The sequence below is a fragment of the Lemur catta genome, chromosome 17, assembly GCF_020740605.2.
Source record: "Lemur catta isolate mLemCat1 chromosome 17, mLemCat1.pri, whole genome shotgun sequence".
NCBI lineage: Eukaryota > Metazoa > Chordata > Mammalia > Primates > Lemuridae > Lemur > Lemur catta.
The window spans coordinates 3,703,532-3,720,924 of record NC_059144.1 but is presented as its reverse complement, the minus strand read 5'-3'; the positions used below and the strand labels follow the sequence as shown (position 1 = coordinate 3,720,924).

At 56.3% G+C, this 17,393-nt stretch overlaps 1 protein-coding gene across 1 annotated transcript in view; it reads right to left on the bottom strand.

Annotated features, from left to right (window-relative positions):
- SORCS2 (sortilin related VPS10 domain containing receptor 2) overlaps positions 1-6,042 on the bottom strand; it is a 486,540-nt gene extending 480,498 nt beyond the window's left edge. The window contains exon 1 of the mRNA XM_045528260.1: positions 5,551-6,042. Coding sequence (XP_045384216.1) covers positions 5,551-6,042 — 492 coding nt within the window. The remainder of the gene's footprint in view (positions 1-5,550) is intronic.
- Positions 6,043-17,393: the final 11,351 nt, after the last annotated feature.

Sequence of the window (17,393 nt, the reverse complement as noted above, 5' to 3'; positions counted from 1 at the left end):
CTGCCCCTGTCCCTCTCAAGGTGGCCGCTGGCCACCCTTGGTGATGGCTGCTAGGACAGAGAAGCACTTCATCTGGACAGAGGCTGCCACCTACGACGTGTTGACCAGCCACAAAACCGGGAGCTGCCGCTCTCACTCCAATCCGGACTCCAATCCAGTCTCCACCCCAAATGCTAGAGGCCGCGCGGTGGTGACCTAAAATTCCAACATAGTGCGTGAGAAGACCAGCAGACCAGAACACAAAACCTGTACCCTGTAACCACCAAGCTCACCTCTAAAGTGGAAGCAGCTGACGTCAAGTCACAAAACCATAGCCAGCTGATCTGACCCAAGGCCAACCTGGGGCCTGGAGGCCCAGTACCGCTCAGGAAGGAGGAGGCCTGCAAGGCGGAGGTGGCCATGCCCTGCGCCGCCTCACCTGGACGCCTCTCCCAGACCTGCTCTCCCGCCCTCAGCCCCCTCCACAGCCCTGGTCCAAGACTCACGTTGCAGCAGCCTCCTCCCTGGGCCTCTGTCCAGAGGTGTCACCCCCACCACCCTTACCAACCCCCACCCCCATGCTGCCTCCAGGGCTCTTCCTGAATCAGACGCAACCTTGATATCATTCGCTGAGCTCTGGCTACAAACCAGGCTCTTATCTAAGCATTTTACATGGAATAGCTTACTTAACCTCACAACAAACCTACGCGCCTTCGCTGCTCCCATCTTCAAGGTTAAATGGGAGAGGTCCAGAGATGTAGTCCCCTTGCCCAGGGTCCCAGAGCCAAGAGGGGCAGGGCCAGGATGCAAACCCAGGCAGGCTGGCTCTGAGCTTGATTGCAATATCCACTGCCCCACACGGCCTCACTGGACTCTTCAGCCTCGGTTTGGGGGTCTGTTGGGAACGAACTGTAACTTACTTTTTCCAAACTTTTTTCCTCTAGTTTCTCTCCATGCACAATGCATTCATTCTCTGTTTATATAACACATAAAACCTTCAAATTCCTACCTATCAGAACTTGCTCAAGCTGTTTCTCCTTCTGGAATGTTCTTCTCCATCTCCCATGTACTCCATCTATTCATTCTTTAGGCCAGCCCTGGTGTCACCTCTTCCATGCAGTCTTCCCTGATTTCCCCATCGGTGCCATCAGGGTAAGATGACACCACCTCCTCACATCCTATGTGTTCATGTCCACCTCTTCTCACCCACTAGACTACTTGGAGCTCCACCATGCTAAGTTCGGGGAATGCAAAGGTAACTGAGACCTCTTCCCTACTACTGGGGGCTGAATTGTGTCCCCACCAAAATCCATATGTTGAAGTCCTGACCCCTAGCCCCTCAGAATGTGACTGTATTTGGACACAGGGTCTTTACAGAGGTAATTAGGGTAAAAGAGGGAATTAGGGTGGGCCCTAATACAAATGACTGGTGTCTTGTAAGAGGAGATATGGACACAGACCCACACAGAGGGACGACCACGTGAGGACACAAGCCAAGGAGGGAGGCCAGCCCTGCCGACACCCTGATCTCAGACTTCAGCCTACGGGACTGTGACAAAGTACATTTCTGTTGTTTAAGACGCCCGGTCAGCGGTGCTTTGTTGTGCAGCCCCAGCAAACGAACACACCCGCCCTTAAGGAAGCTGACGTGCGGCAGCTGTCATAACTGAACCCCCACACAACTCAGGGCGAGGCTCTGGGTGTTGTAATAGAAGAAACTGCCATGGACGGCCTGCTCTTGACAAAATTTTAACTCAGAGAACCAAGTTTCAGAAGCTCTTCTGATTTGCAGCTCTAGTTCTCTGGGCATGAAATATGCACAGATATCGAATTCATCAAGACGGGGAGCGGAGAGTGTGGGTGATCTGCTCAGAACGGTCTCTGCATACAACTTCCTTTGACATCTCCTACCCTGTGGACACAGTGCAGAGCAGACACAGAAAATGGGGAGGAGGAGGGAGAGGGGGAGGGCAAGATAGGGGAGGAGAGGAGAGAAGAGGGGAGGGCAGGCGAGGGAGGTACTGATCCACCTGGGTGACAGTGACAGAGGTGAACAAACTGGGCCTGGCTGCAGGAAGCTTGCGTTCAAGCCACAGGATGCATGAGAGTTGAAGTTCAAGTATCATGAGGGCAGGAGCTGTGCTTAAAATAAGCACGGTAAGCGCACAATTTCCCAGAAACGGTAAGAAGGGGATGGGGCCCAACACATTCCCATCAGGGTAACATGAAGCCGCAGCTGCAGAAGCAGACCAGCACTCTGTAATATTAACCCCCTCCAGGTAATGCCCCTGCCTCCGAGGGCGGCACAGTGGCCACCAAACCCGGAGCCCCCTGTGCACAGCCCCTCCTGGATCCCGGAGCCCCCTGTGCACAGCCCCTCCTGGATCCGTAAGGGGTAAGACCGGCGGGTTTCAATGAAACATTAACTTCACACGTAACAATTTGTTTCTCAACGTCAAACAGAGGCAGTGTTTGAACTTCGAGCAAGTCCCTTCCCTATCTCCATGGGAGCGAGGAGAATCACGCCTTGGAAGGAAACCCACATATGTTCCCAGAGCTGCAGCGACAGGCCCTGTCTCCCAAGCAGCTTGAATCCTGCGGCTCCTTTTTGTGGGATGCTCTCAAATGCCACTTAAAAAGTCCAGCCCCCTCATCAAATGCTTTTTTTTTTTTAATTTTGAAGAATACCTGACACGGTAAAGTAAACATTCTCTCTACTCACTTGACCACATCTGCAGAGGGCCATGAGCAAGTCAGAGGAAATACATTTTTATAAAGGCTCTGTTCAGCGAATCAGCCTCAAGTTCCTTTCTTTCCGGTTGTAGCTTTCAAAGATGGGTTTGCAGGCAGAGGGGAACCATCTGCCAAACCCTGGCTAAAATCTCTGGCCCTGTGGCTGCCAGTTGAGGATAGAGGAATAAAGCGCATCTCTAAGACGCGTTGTGTGCCGAGGAGACAGTGCTATGCATGCAACAAACACGGAGAAAATAGCAATTAAGAAAATAAATAAGAAACAGTTTTACTTAGTTAGCTCTTGGTAACAGCTCTCCCTCCATTGCTTCTGGGTTTTCTCCAGGCAAGACAAAACTCCCACGTCATCCCCTGCTCCCCAGCTGCAGGACAGCCGATTTCCCAGAGACACCAGTCTTCCCTGGCTACCCAGGCCAGAGAACAGGGTGTGGGGGTGGCAGCAGCGCCAAGGTTTCGAAGCCGAATGCCTGGACCCCACACGTCCATGCTGTCCCCTCTCTCCACCCCACGGACGCCACACTCATCAGTCGTATGGGGTAGCCCTGGCTCTGCCTCCTGAGCGTCTGCCAGTGCCAGGCTACGCCCGCCTTGCCACACCTCATCCCTGTCCCTCACTTCCCACTGGCCAGAGCACATGTGTCCCTCAGAGCTCCTCTCCGGTTCCCAGACTGTCTCTGCCCCACTAAAAAGAAGTCCACATCGGCCCCCACTCCCGCCACCCACTCATGATCCCCCACCCCAGTGCTCACGGCCAGCAGCCAGTACGCAAGCCCACCCAGGCACACAGCAGTCATTCGACCCAACACTGCCCTCAAGGGCCAAAGCCAGGTGGACTCCTCTGACAGCACCCTCCCCGAGGCCCCCTCCTCAGCTCTCCCAGGGAAGCCGCCTGTGCCCAAACTCTGAGCTCAGCATGGGGCTGGGCTGGCTGTCTGCCCATCCTGATGGCAGCCGGCCCCATCTCCTAGGCCTCCTCCACCCTGTGATCTCCTCTCTTCACTGACCCCTCCCCATGAAGCTAAGTGACAAAAGGTGGGACTACACTGCTGAAGCAATGACCTCAGCAGATGGGGTGGGGGTCAGATATTTCCGGCTTCACAGGATTTACCTTCAGTGTGTTTATTTGGTCCTTTGAGCCCTGGGTTACCTTTCAGCCCAACTTCTAGCTTAGGGTACTGGCGACACAGTTTGTCTACGAGTACTGCGGAGTGCTGAAGGCTGGGCCCAGCCCTCTCTCAGATGCAAATGGGGAGGGCAGCCCTGGGGCTCTTCCAGGGAGGGATATCACCACCTCTGGAAGGCACCCCCAGGCAGTGCCCCAACTGCCCCTGCCGCCTACTTTGCCCAGGGCACCAGCTGTGCCCTCTGAGGGCTGTTGGTCTGACTGCAAAGGCCAGAGATGACCCCAGACTAGAGACTTGCACCTTGCCTGCACCCTGGTAGCCACCAGCTAGTTGGGGAGGGGGCCAGCAGGACATGGGGCTCCTGATTCCAAGTCCACTCAGTGCTGCCCTGTACCCCAACACATCCCCTGCCCCCTCCTCCTCCACACAGACCGCAGCCCCTGGAGTAGCCCAAGCCACATCAAAGAGAATGGTAAAAGTGACTAGCCCAGGTGACCTTCTTTCCTGGCCACAGACACCGGTGATCCCCACCCACACATGCCACTACCAACACATACAGGGAAAGAGGGTCCAGAACGTTGGCACCCTGGAGCAAGGAGAGGAGGTGGGCATCAGCCACCAGGGGAGACCCTAGTGGACAGCCAGGCTGGGGTGAAGGGAGGTTCCCATCTCTCCTCCCCACGCAAATGTGCCCTCCCCTGGGGACTCAGCAACCACCCCCCACCTCAACCCTTCTCCCAAACCTGTAAAGCTAGAGAGCACACACCTGGGGCTGCCCCAAGGTGACCCCAGAGTAACCACTGGCCCTTTCCCCGGGGAAAAGCGAGGCTAAGGCAGCCCCCCGGGGAAGGATTGGAAGGCATCCTTGCGCCCCCTGAGTGCACCACCAAAGGATGGGGTAGGATCCCCCCAGGATGGGAAGCACAGGCCGGTGGGTGGAGGAGCAGGAGGTCCCTCACAGAGGTGGCTGTGCGGGAGGGGTGGCAAACTTCCTGCTGGAGCGAAGCCCAGGTAGCAACAAGGTGGGGGGAGGACAGGGAGTTCGCGGCAGCTCCGAGTCCCAGAGCTCCCTGTCCAGAGCGCGGCCGGGATGAACCCGGGACATGCGGGTCCAGGCGCAGCCCGGCAAGTCCGGCGGCAGGATCTCCAGGCAGCCGCGGGTCACACTGAGGGAATCCGGGGAGAAGGGTAACCCTGGAATCGAGAGTCCCAGAATAGGGCACTGAGCAGACCCGGGAAGTCCCGGAGCCTGCGGAGGCGCCACCCGCGGGGCCCGGGTAGACCAGGGTGGGGGGATCCTGGAGCCAGAAGTCCCAGAACGCGACCCTGAGCGGAGCCGGCGGAGCGTTGGGTCCATCGAGGCAACAGGAGCCGGGGTTATCCCGAGGACCGGGAGGTGGCCGGGCAAGCCTCTGCGGTCCTCCCCATTAACCCTGGATCTAGAGGCCAGTGGGGTAGCCCCCGAAGTGACCCAAGATTCCGAAATCGGTGAGAATGTCCCCTGAGGTGAGACAGGCTCACATATCTGAGGACCTCTCCCCAACAGGGGCACTGCCGAGATGACCCCTGTCCCCAAGTCGCCAAAACGCCCAGGATGACCGCGGGGTGGTCCGAAAGTGGGGGGCCGTGGCAGCCCCCCGGGGTATCCCGAGGTGTCCCGGGCAGGGGCCGCGGGGAGGACACGGAGGTCACTTACGCTGCTGTTCTCGCCCGTCCAGTGCACCATCGCCTGGTTGTGTGTCGCGTCCCCCTTGAGCACGAACGACGTGCTGATGAGCGAGACCTGCGCCCGCGAAGCCGCTCCGGCCGCCGGCGCCGCCCGCGCCCAGCGCCCCTTGCCCGCGGCCGGGGCGCTGTCCTCGCCGGGACCCGAAGCGGGACCGGGACCCGGACGCTGGGTGCCGGGCTCCACGCCGCGCGCCTGCCGGTCCTCGCCGGCGCCGGGCTCCGAGCGCCCTGCGGGCGGGCTGCGCGGCAGCCGGGTCAGCCAGGCGCGGGGACCCAGGCGCCCGAGCTCGGGGGTGCGCCCGGCCGCCCCGCAGGCGGCCAGCAGCAGCGGCAGCAGCAGCAGCAGCGGGAGCGGGAGCGGCCGCGAGCGCGGCGGCGGCGGCGGCGGGGCCCCGGGGCTCGGGGCTCGGGCGGCTGGGCCGGGGCCCTTCGCGGCGGCCGGGGGCCCCCGGTGCGCCATGGTCGCCGAGGGGCGGCGGCGGGCAGCGCGGGCGACGGAGACCGCGGCCGGGAAAGCGGGAGGGCGCCGGGGAGCGCGAGCGAGAGCGCAGAGAAAGGAGCCGGCGAGGGGAGGGAGTCGGCGGGAGGAGGGGACTCGGGCTCTGCCGCCGCCGCTCAGCCGAGGGCGCACCGCCACCTGCCGGCCGCCCGCTCCCCGGCGCGGGCCTGGAGCGGGCCCCACCTCCAGGGGCACGGGTCCCTTTACTCTCCTGTCCCTCCCTCCTCCTCTTCTCCCCTCCGCGCTCCCCGCCTCCCTCCCTCCTTCCCTCCCTGGCTCCCTCCCTCCCTCCTCCCTCCAGTCCCTCCGTCTTCCGTCCCCTCCCCTTCTTCCTGTGCTTACTGAGCACCTGCGCTGGGCCAGCCGCGGGCTCCGGCACGACAGCCAGGTCCGTCTGGGAGCTGACGGTCTGTAAGGGAGACTGATCACACCCAAGTGTACAGATTTACAGGCGAAGTAACTCCAAGAGCCAGGACAGATTGTAAGGGCTCCTCCTCTAGGGGCCTCTGAAGATATGGCTGCGGGGAGGGACTGAGGGCCCTGAGACCTTCTAGGGGCTGAGAGGGCACGTGCAGAGGCCCCAAGGTGGCCCCCGGTGGAACCTACTCCAATGGTAGCCAAGACTTCAGGACATGGAGACAGTGGCGTCATCTCCTAATCAAGGGAAGGAGTAGGGCAGCCCCTAAACGGGACAGCTGCCTAGGTTGGGGAATGTCCAGAGGAGGCAAGGGCGAAGTCCCATGGGGCCTGGAAGGCCACAGTGAAGAGTGTGGAAACTGAGGCTCAGAGCACAGAAAGTCCCCACCCAAGGTCCCATGACTACTTTAGTTCAATATTGCTAAAAATGACTTCCTTGTGGACCAGGTTGGCCTGAGGCAAGGCCACCGTTAAAGTCAGTGTCCAGCTCTCTGCCACACCAGGGCCACCCTGCCCTCCACCTTCCCCCAGAGGCCCCTGTGTCAGATAGAAACCTTGAGGTTCGGGGTCCCTGCCACAGCCCGCCTCCCAGCTGGGTCTCTTTGCTCCAGAGAGAGCTCCTAGCAGAGCAGCAAAGCCTGGAACACGTGGAAAGATGAAGAATGGAGGGTTCCTCTGGCCCCTAAAGAGCTGGAGCACCCGGCGCCCTCACCGGGAAATCACATCCAAGAACGCAGGCAGTGGCTGCCAGGCTGCCTGTGCCCAGTGCTGGGGTCAGGGAGGGGCAGGTTTGTCCAGATGTCTAAGGCCCCTGCTTGGAACGTGCCCTCACCCCGCCAGGATGTAAATTCCAAACCTGTCAGGTTCAACTCCAGGGTGGGAAGAGGGAAGGGGGGTGCGCAGCTGTGGGAACATCTGGTCTAGCACAGGAAGCAGCGAGGAGCAGAGCGGGGTCAGCGTGGGGTTGGAGGGAGGGGAGGCCAGGCAAAGTGGGGGGCCTGAGAGGCTGCAGAGAAGAGACAGTCCCGTCCCAGCTTGGACACGAACCACCCCGGGCCTTTCCCAAACTCCCTGCGCCGCCATCTCGCCCACTGTGAAATGAAGGGCGCTACAGGTTTCTAGGTCTCTTCCAGTGTGCCTTGCTTTTGTTTTGTTTTGTTGTAAGTAGAGAAGAAAGAAGGCCTCTGAGTACCAACCTCAAGAAACTTGACTGTGACATTTACTGAGCACCGACTGTGCTAGGCACGTTCCCAGGCACTTCGAGAGAAGATGGGTCCTCTGCTCTTGGTGGGGGCTGCTTTGCAGGCTATCAGATTTCATTCTCAGGGCCAGGCTGTGGAGCAGGTATAATTGTCCCCATTTTACAGATGAGGAAACAGACTAGAGAAGTTCAGTGACTTAGGGCCGGGGCAGTGGCTCACGCCTATAATCCTACCACTCTGGGAGGCAGAGGCAGGAGGATCACTTGAGATCAGGAGTTCAAGACCAGCCTGAGCATGGGCAAGACCCCAGCTCTACTAAAAATAGAAAAATTAGCCGGGTGTCATGGTGTGCACTGTAGTCCCAGCTACTCGTGAGGCTGAGGCAGGAGGATCGCTTGAGCCCAGGAGTTGGAGGCTGCAGTGAGCTAGGCTAACTCCACGGCACTCTAGCCCAGGCAGCAGAGCAAGACTCTGTCAAATAAAAAAATAAAAATAAAATAAATTTTAAAAAAAAGAGAGAGGGAAGTTCAGTGACTGCCCAAGTTCACCTGGCCAGTACCGCCAGAGGCCAGATCCCCCCAGGTTTTCTGAGCCCAAGGGGCGCCCTTTGCACCGCACGCTGCCGCCGTCTCTGTATGTGCTCTCCCCCCGCTTTGCTTCTCTGGGGCTCAGATTCGAGCTGCCTGGCCAGGCAGGGAGGCGAAATGGGCTCGCCGCCACCACCCTCCCAGCTCACATCACTGACTTGGTGGGTCACGTTACGTCCCTAACAAATCTGGGAGAGAGTCAAGAGCTGGAATGCAGGTAGTGTGACCCCTCATCAGTGGTCTTTCCAGAACAATCCCTGCCTTTGCCCTACTGAGGCTTCATGGCATTGGGAAAAGCAGGGCTGATTCGATTCTTCTGTGAATCCAGAGCTGAGAGACACTGTGACCCCCACACCCCTGCAATCACTCAGGTCACAAATGCTGCAGGACACATCGACACAGTGATGACAGAGACAGACAAGGTCCCGAGCTCACCAGGAGCCTCTGTCCTGGTGGAACAGACAGATGCCGAGCAGCAGGTGCCCAGGAGAGAACAAAGCCCTCACCTGATGAAGTGGCACCCCCGCCCCGCCTGCCCTGCGAGCCCCGAGCTGGGAGCAGGGGAGAGCGTCCAGGCAGAGGGAGAGCCCTGAGCAGCAGCCCGGCTCTGAAGGGCTGGCGCAGTCAGGGAGGAGCAGGTGGCTGGGGGCTTGATTTGTATCACAGTCTGATGGGAAGTCGCTGGGGTGTTTTAAGCAAAGGAGTGAGATTATTGGCATTTTTACGGCCGTCATTCTGGCCGATGTGAGGATAGACACAGGAGGCCACTTCTCCCAAGGTCCAGGGGGAGGCCACTGGGCGGGGAGCTGGCCGGGAGCACAGAGGGGGCAAGCCTGCAGGCGCTGGTCAGCCACGCCCAGGTGCCTCCCTCGGCCCTTGGCTCACAGTCCATAGTGACCCACGTCAGGGACTTGGGGACTCTACTGCAGGAGAAAAACGTGGGAAAGTATAGACAGGGAAGGAGAGCTGGCTGGCCCCTCCAGGTGTCGCGTCCAGTGTGCCCTGGATGAGGGAGGAGGGGATGGGCCAGAGACGGTGTCTTGAGGCCCCCTGAGGGGCACAGCAGGCAGCGGGGCATGATGGCTGACCTCATGGAGGTGCTGTTTATGAGGACCCTGCAGGCGCTGCCAGGCAGGGCCAAGTGCAGGTGCTCGGGGCAGCATCCGATGCGCAGGGTGCCTTGGGTAAATATTGAGCACTCTCCAGGGGTAAAACCTAACGATTATTCACAACGCTGGGATCGTAAGACAGCTGGGGCTCCATGCTGGGCACCGGGCTCCAGACTGAGTCACACCTGGTCGCAGCTCTTGGGGACCACACAGCCTGGTGGGGAGGCACACAGGTGAGCAGACACTGACATAGGAAACAGGTGCTCCAAGAGCGGTGCCTGGGAGCCTGAGGGAGGGACAGCTGCTGTCTGGGGCTGAGGGAAGAAGGCCACTCAGACACCCTTCAGCTGACCCCGCTGGGTAACGGTGCCAGTAATAGTTCCAGGGAACAGTAACAGCGGTGAACACAGTTACTACAGAGCACCTACTATGGCTGAGGCATTGTTCTAGATGGAAAAACCCACTGGGCCTCACAACATCTGTATAGAGTAGGTACCCTTTCCCCCAATTTAAAGATGAAGAAGATGAAGGCACAGAGGGGGTCAGTAACTCACCCCAAGGATTCAAAGTCCCCTCCCCCACGTGTCAGCTGGGAGACACTTCCCCTTCATCTCTCTGCTTCCCAAACTGCCTCCCCGTAAACTGGGACCAGCACTGCCCCCACTCCGGGGTTCTCAAAGTGCCATCCTGGGACTAGCAGCATCCACATTATTGGGAACTGGTTAGAAATGCTGGTTCCTGGGTCCCACCCAGACCTGCTGGACCAGAAACTCTGGGGAGGGGCCTGGGGATCTGTGCCTAAGCACACCCTATGGGGGTTCCAATGCACCCTATGATAGGAGGAGCTGCGTCCACCAGTGGTTCTGAGACCCGGCTGCCCACCAGAATGGCGCGGAGCTCTAGAGAAAGCCCGCTGCCCACTTGCACCGCAGCCTCGGCTCAGCAGGGACACTGCTGTCAGCTGCCCTGGACTCCCCACGGGGTGTGGCCGTGCAGCCAGCTGCACGCTGCCCCAGCATGGCCCTGAGGACGCAGGAGAGGACAGATGCAGAACATCCGGCACACAGTGGGACCCCCATAAATGGTGCCTTTTGTGAGAGGTGAGTGGGGCCCAGCTGAGCCCCTGTCCAAGCCTTGTGGCTTCGAGACCCACGCTTGCTCCCATTCCACAGCAACCATCCGAAGCTAACAAGCAGAAGACATGGTTTGTCTGTCCAACGTCTAGTCATGCCACTTGCTCATTAAAAGTCCCAGGCTTTCCTAAATTATTGAAGGTCTCTGGTGTTAACATTTTAATTTATCTTTATAACCATGACAAAGCCCAAATTGTGCCGCTCCCCAAGCAGGGCTTGCTCAGATACGTCAAGGATCTGTGGCGATTCTTGCCTCCAGAAATGCTGTGGGCCCTGCAGGAGGGGGCTCTGAGGGGACAGGCCGGTGGTCTGCTGGGCTCCACGGCAGGGCACTCCCGGGCAGCTCCCCACTCCCTCGGCTCTGCCTGCAGCAGGATTAAGGAGTTGCCCACTTGCTCTCAGGGCAGGGGATGGCGGGACAGCAGAGAAGTCTCCTAATGACTTTCAGCAACAGCAAGGGGACGGAGGGTTGGCTTTGAGCAGAAGGATCAGGCACGACAATCTTGTTACGAGGCAGTCAGGGGACACAGCAGAGGCAGGAGGGAAGGTGGGTCAGGATCTCAACGCAGGCCAGGAGCAGGAAGTCTTATGTGGAGGATGAAGGGAGAGGAAGGAAGACCCCCGCGAGCAGCTGGCCGTCCCCAACCAGGGGAGGGAGGGAGGGCAGGCGCTGAGCCAGTCCCGCTGTTGTTTGGGGTGGTACATCTTAGAGGCTTGTTGTTGTTGTTGCTTTTTGGTGGATGCAGGGATTTCTTCCTCCTTGGATGCCATCTCTGTACACCAGCCAAACCCCTGACGCAAAAGGTTGTTTCATTTCTTCCATTCACCTAATATTTACTGAGCACCTACTATGTGCCTGGCACTGCTCTAGTCCCCAGGGAGATGGCAGAGAACGAAGCAGACCAAGGCCCTGCCCTCACGGGGCTCACACCCTGGGGCACACGGACAGCGAGCAAGGAGAATAAGCACCAAGGAGCATCCAGCCGGCCAGACCCGGGAGGGGGACTCTGGGCCTTATGACAGCCCAGGGAGGCAGAAGGCACCTGGACTGTCACTGGAAACTTCCTGAAGAAAGTGGCCTCTGAGCTGAGCCTAGAAGGATGGGCGGGAGTGGTGAAGAGACGGGGTGGTGCTCCCGGCAGAAGGATGTTTGAGGGACTGACAGAGGTGCCTCGGACGCAGGGGCCCGGCACTGACAGCTGGGGCTTCCCCAGTTCATCCAGCATCCACTGAGGGGCACCGGGCCCTGGGATGGGCACTTGGACCCATCCTCAGGGAGGTCAGTGCCAGGCGATGGGGACAGCAGTGGAGATGGCACTGCCTCCCAGGGTGCCGGCCACATGCCAGCTCTGACCCAGGTTCGGTGCAGAGTTAGCTCACTGGCCCCCATGACAATGCTGGGGCAGGTTGCATCACCACTGCCTTTTTACAGAAGAAGAAACTGAGGCACAGCTCCAAAGGGCAGAGGGGCTCACTCAAAGTCCCACGACCAACAAGCGGTGTCCACAGGCTCTGCACCCCACCCTCCGGCCAAAGGCCCCCGTGCTTCCCTCTACACACATGCGCTCCTGAGGGCTGGAGTGGGCCTGGGGTGACCAGGCCCCCGCCTCAGCTTTCACATGCGACAGCCTCGCCCCATCCTGCGGGGCTAGGATGATTATAAATGCCACCAATGCCCAGGGAAGCCGAGGCACCCAGTGTGACCGTGACCCCCCCAGCCCAGGCAGCAGGCAAGCGTGGGCAGGGGGCCGAGCCCAGCCCGCCCGAGCCCCGCGGCTTCCCGCCTCTCTGCGCACACACCAAGAGCCCTGGGAGCAGAGAGCGGGGGCGGCAGCCGGCTCTGGCCAGGGCGGGGGGAGGGGGCAGGGAGTGATTTCCCCCCCACACACACCGCTCAGACACCCGCTCCCCCCGGGTTGGAGCATACGGTGCCCTCATGCTTAGAAGGGAGCCCATGGCCGTGTCCTGACGGGCAGCGGGGCGAGCCTGGGGAAGTGGCCCCGGCTGGAGGCGCTGACAGTGCTGTCTCCAAGGCGGTCTCAGTCTGTTCGTGCTGCAGAACAACATACCACAGACTGGGTAACGTATAAAGAGCAGACATGTATTTCTCACAGTTCTGGAAGCCGGGAAATCCAAGACCAGGGTGCCAGCAGGACTGGTGTCTGTGAGGGCCGCCTTCTCCCTCCTCGATGATGACGTCGAGCGCTGTGTCCCCGCCTGGCAGGGGATGGGAGGCCCGGACGGGAAGAGCGCTCCCTCCAACCTCCAGCCCTTCCGTGAGGGTGCCAAAGCCACTTTAATCGCAGCAGCCACACTTCTTAATACTGCTGCTTTGGGGGTTCAGTTTCAACATGAGTTGTGGAGGGGACACGGTCATTCAAACCACGGCAGAGGGAGTTGTGAGGGCAGTGACAACACCCGCCTCAGACGGGGCTGTTCTGTCACTGAAAGCACCATCCCAGTCCGTGCGTAATAAATACTTGTTAGGGAAAATGAGCTCACAGTGGTGGCTGGGAGGGAGGCTGGAGCCTGAACTCAGATCCCGGCCCTACAGGAAGATGAGCACATCACTGGATGCCTTCGTGCCTCGGTTTCCCCAGATATTCAATGAGAATAATAGCACCTGCTTCATAGATTGTTACGCAGATAAATGTCTATGCCATGCGCAGAGGAACACCTGGGACGTATGGCTGTGGTACGTGCTGTAGGGTGGAACTTCCTGGGGACAAAGATGAAACAGCCCACAGTAGCCCCCTCTGCATCACACACCCCTCATCCACCTGCTGATGGCCGTCACCTTCCACTCTGAAGTCTTCACTCCAGTCCCCCAGTGCCTGGCTGGGCTACGGTGTGCATTCACGCACAAACACTTCCCAAGGGGGGCGCCAAGCAATGAGTCCCACACCTGCTATGTGGGCTAGTGGCCCTGAATGGGTGCCACCCTCTGCCAGAAGAACGGCCACCTGGCAAGCACACTTCTCCAACTGCTGCAGTCCCACTCTTCCAGCCGTCTCCACGTGGCCACCCCCAGCTGTGTGCTCCAGGCCTCAGTTTCCCCAGCTGTCAAATGAGAGGGTGGACTGCATCAGGACTTCTGCAGAACGCTGGTCTCCAGAAATGCACCACGTAGGAAAGACCACTGGCTCTGCTACCTCCTCATAGAGTCATGTGACATTTGCATATGAAGGACTGAAAAGTTCTGCAACTTAAAAAAACCTGCTTGACTTTGATTAATTCCATTTTCCCCCCACTTTTTGACCCTGTAGTTCTTTATTTCTGCCTAACAGCTAGTAACACCCTCAAGAACACAGGCCATTATGGAAATATGTGCTGAGTATGGTGGAAGGAAGAGAGAGGAAAGAATTTATTCTACTAAAGGTGTTGGCATCAGAGAAAAATACATTTGAGCAGGCTTCAAATGATGAGTCAGGACCCAGTCAGAGAGAGGCAGAGTGCAGCCCACACAAGGGACAGAGACATAAATTTTTGTGGTCCACACAGGAAGTGCTCAGTAGCACCACCGTGCAAGGCAGAGCAGCTACCATGAGCATGGAGTGGAGTCTGGTCCACAGCTGTGGATTTGGGGCGCTAGTACTTGTGCTATATTCTTAGGTCAAAGAGAATTTTCTGGGGTTTTCAAGAAAAGGAATGACATGGTCAGATTTGTGCTTCCAAAAGGTAATTCTGGCAGCTTCTGAAAGCCAGTGGGTAGAGAAACAGGGAGGCCACTGGGAGGCCGTGAGGCTGGTCCAGGTGAGAGGTGGTGAGATCTGAACGGGAAGAATAGGGATAGGGAGGAGATGCTGGAGGTGGGTCCCCAGAACCTCTGCTTGCCCGGGGTGGCAGGGGGAAGAGGGAGGAACCAAGAGGGACTCTGGTGTTTGGGGAAACAAGGCTGTCACTTCCCTAGGTTGGGACCAAAACTAAAGAAGAAGGCGCCTTTAAGACTTTGAACACGCAGCCTCTGAGGTGTCTGTGGGCCATCCTGGCGGTGTTAGTCAGGATAGTCTAGGCAGGGCTGCAGTAACAAACTAACCCCAAGCTCAGCGGGTAGCCCAAGAAAGATTCATTTTGCTCATTCACAAAGTCTGATGCAAATGCAAAGTCAAGTGACCCTACTCCATCTCGTAGCTTTGCCATCTGGAACAAGCAGCCTCCAAGGTCACATGGCAGGAGAAGAGAGAGCCAGGGAACCACAGGATGTTTTGCAAGGATGGAACCTGGAAGTCAATCCGTCACTCACAGACCATCAGCCAAGCCTGGGTTCATGGCTTCCACCGACCTACAAGGGACACTGGGAGATGTGGGGGCATGTGAACATTTGGCAAGCCCTAGCCGTCACTGCCACACTGGCCAGGAAGCTCAAGGTGCCTTTGGAAATGGTGACCAGGAGATTCCCAGGGCTTGGGACATAGATCTAGGCATGATGGTTGAATGCGTTCACCCAGGAAGAAAACAGAGAAGGATTACATAAAATTCGTAACACCATAAATTCCTCCGAGGTTGTATTTAGAAAGTTTCTGAGGATGATTCAAGGTTTAGTCAAAAATCTCTTGTTTCCAAATATCCAATTATTTGTTGTCATGTAGACAAGGCATCCAGATTTTTTGCTGAATTTTTCAGTTTCCATATGGTTGCTTGGCATCACATAGGCAGCTAAAAGCAACTGGCAAGTGTTTGAGTTCTATGGCGCTCCATCATGCTCCATTGCATAGGGCCCAGGGCCTCACAGTTATAGATTCCTCTGGAGCAAAGGTTTTCAAAGCCCTCCGTTTAATAGACATTTTGAAAGAGACCTCACAGTATTTTTGCCTTTCAGGTTCATTTCAGAAATCAAGATTTTTGCTACCAAACTATTCAATGTGAAATTGATTTTTTTATTTAAATGCTTTGCACACTTAAAATTTTTCACAAATAATATTTTGGTTGAAAATCATGGTTTCAGGGATTTCAGCTTGGGGAGTAATTAAAACTTACTGTTTTCCTTGGAAATGGCTACTGCTTTAATCAACACTAAGAGATAAGCATGGAATATTTCTTAAATCTGGCTCTTGCAAAGCCCTTTTCTGAGACCAAAGTGTCCCTCCTCTGAGACTATAGGGTCCTAAGCCCTGGGACTTGGCCAGTTTTTGTTCACCACTGTCTTCCCAGGGCCCTGCACAGTGCTGGACATGCAGTGGGAACTCCATCAGTGTTTGCTGGCTGGCTAGATAGATCGATGGGGGGAAGGATGGGTGGATGGAAGTGCCTGTCGCACTGAAAACTTCTAGATCTGGACTTCTAACCTGCAGCTGCTAATAGGACCAGCAATTGGGGAAAAGGGAAAAGAGCAGTGGATCGGGAGTCAGGAGACCCAGGTTTCAGTGTCGTCTCTCCACTGACTGAGGTTCAAGAGCTTGACAAAATCCCCTGCTCCATGGGTGCCGCCGTTTTCTTCCTCTGCTAAATGAGGTCCCGTCATCCAGCCCCAGGCAACATTTTCAGCCTCGTATCCAACCACTTGTCCCCTCCCCTATTCTTCCAAAGACCCTCATCTTTGCCCACCACTCTTCCCAGTCAGAAATGTACTTCTGGACTCCCAGTTCATGGCCAAGTGAGGAGATTGGCAAATCCTCTCCCCAAAGTCAATTATAAAGCTGCACAAAATTGACCAAAAAACAATCATTTCCATACTCTGGGAACCATCCCACGGCATGCACCAACCTGAAAAGTTGTTCATGCTTGAAAACTGCTGAACTTCAGGTGGAAACAGTGCTGATCTGCAGGGTTCTAGCCCAGGGCTGCTCCCAGCCTTCCCTGACATTCCTCAGGGCAGGACAGCCGGTGAGTCAAAGGGGTATTACACAATTTGGAACAGTAGGCACTAGTGGCACTGTCGGTGGAAGTGCTGATCTGAGAGGCCACGTGGAATGGCTGAGGCTGTGTGCTTGCGTAACGGAGGCTGAGAAGAGTCCAAACCAGCCGTGACGCCAGCTGACCCTAAGGTCACGTGCACACACAGGAAACATGAAAGCCTGATGAAAACTAAAAGCTGAGCAGACTTGAAAATGGCCCGAATTTTGAATGTGCTCCCTGACTCACACACAGGTCATTGACAGAGTGTAGAAGTCTTACTAGCTTGAGGTGTTTGAGAATAACCTCTGATCAAATACTGACTAGCCTCTATGCTATGCAGATAAGGGGCACAAAAACTAGGCTTAAAAATAAAAATGAGAAATTTAAAAAAAAAAAATCTGAGCATGAGCAGCTACACACAGCAAGGGAAACAGATTTCCTAGATTTAACCCAGGCAAGTTACAAAACAAAAAAACGAACAAGCAAAAAAAAACAACCACCTTCTTGAGGGAAATCAAAATCTAGAGTAGATACAGTATCTAAAATGTTCAATTTCAACAAAAAATATGAGAAATGGAAAGAAACAGGAAAATATGACCTCTTCTCCAGGGGGAATAGGGAGGGGAAAGCAGTCTCTGAGGGGCTCCAGAAGTTGGATTTAAAAATTCAAAGAGTTATTATAAATATGATCAAGGAATTAACTGAAGTTGACAATAATAAATCAGTAAATACATATTCTGAATAAGAAGGAAGAAATAATCTTTTTTAAACTAAATGGAAATTCTAGAGTTGAAGAATGCAATAATGGGAAAAATTCACTGGAGGGGCTCAGTGGGAGACTTGAGATAGAAGAAGAATCAGTGAACTTGAAGATAGAGCAATAAAAAATACTCAATGTGAAGAACAGAGAGGACAAAAGAGTGAAGAAAAGTGACCTGTAGAACATCAAACACATCAACATACATGCAATGGGAGTTCCAGAGGATAGGAGAGAGAAAAGGGGGCTAGAAAAATAAATGAAGGAATAAT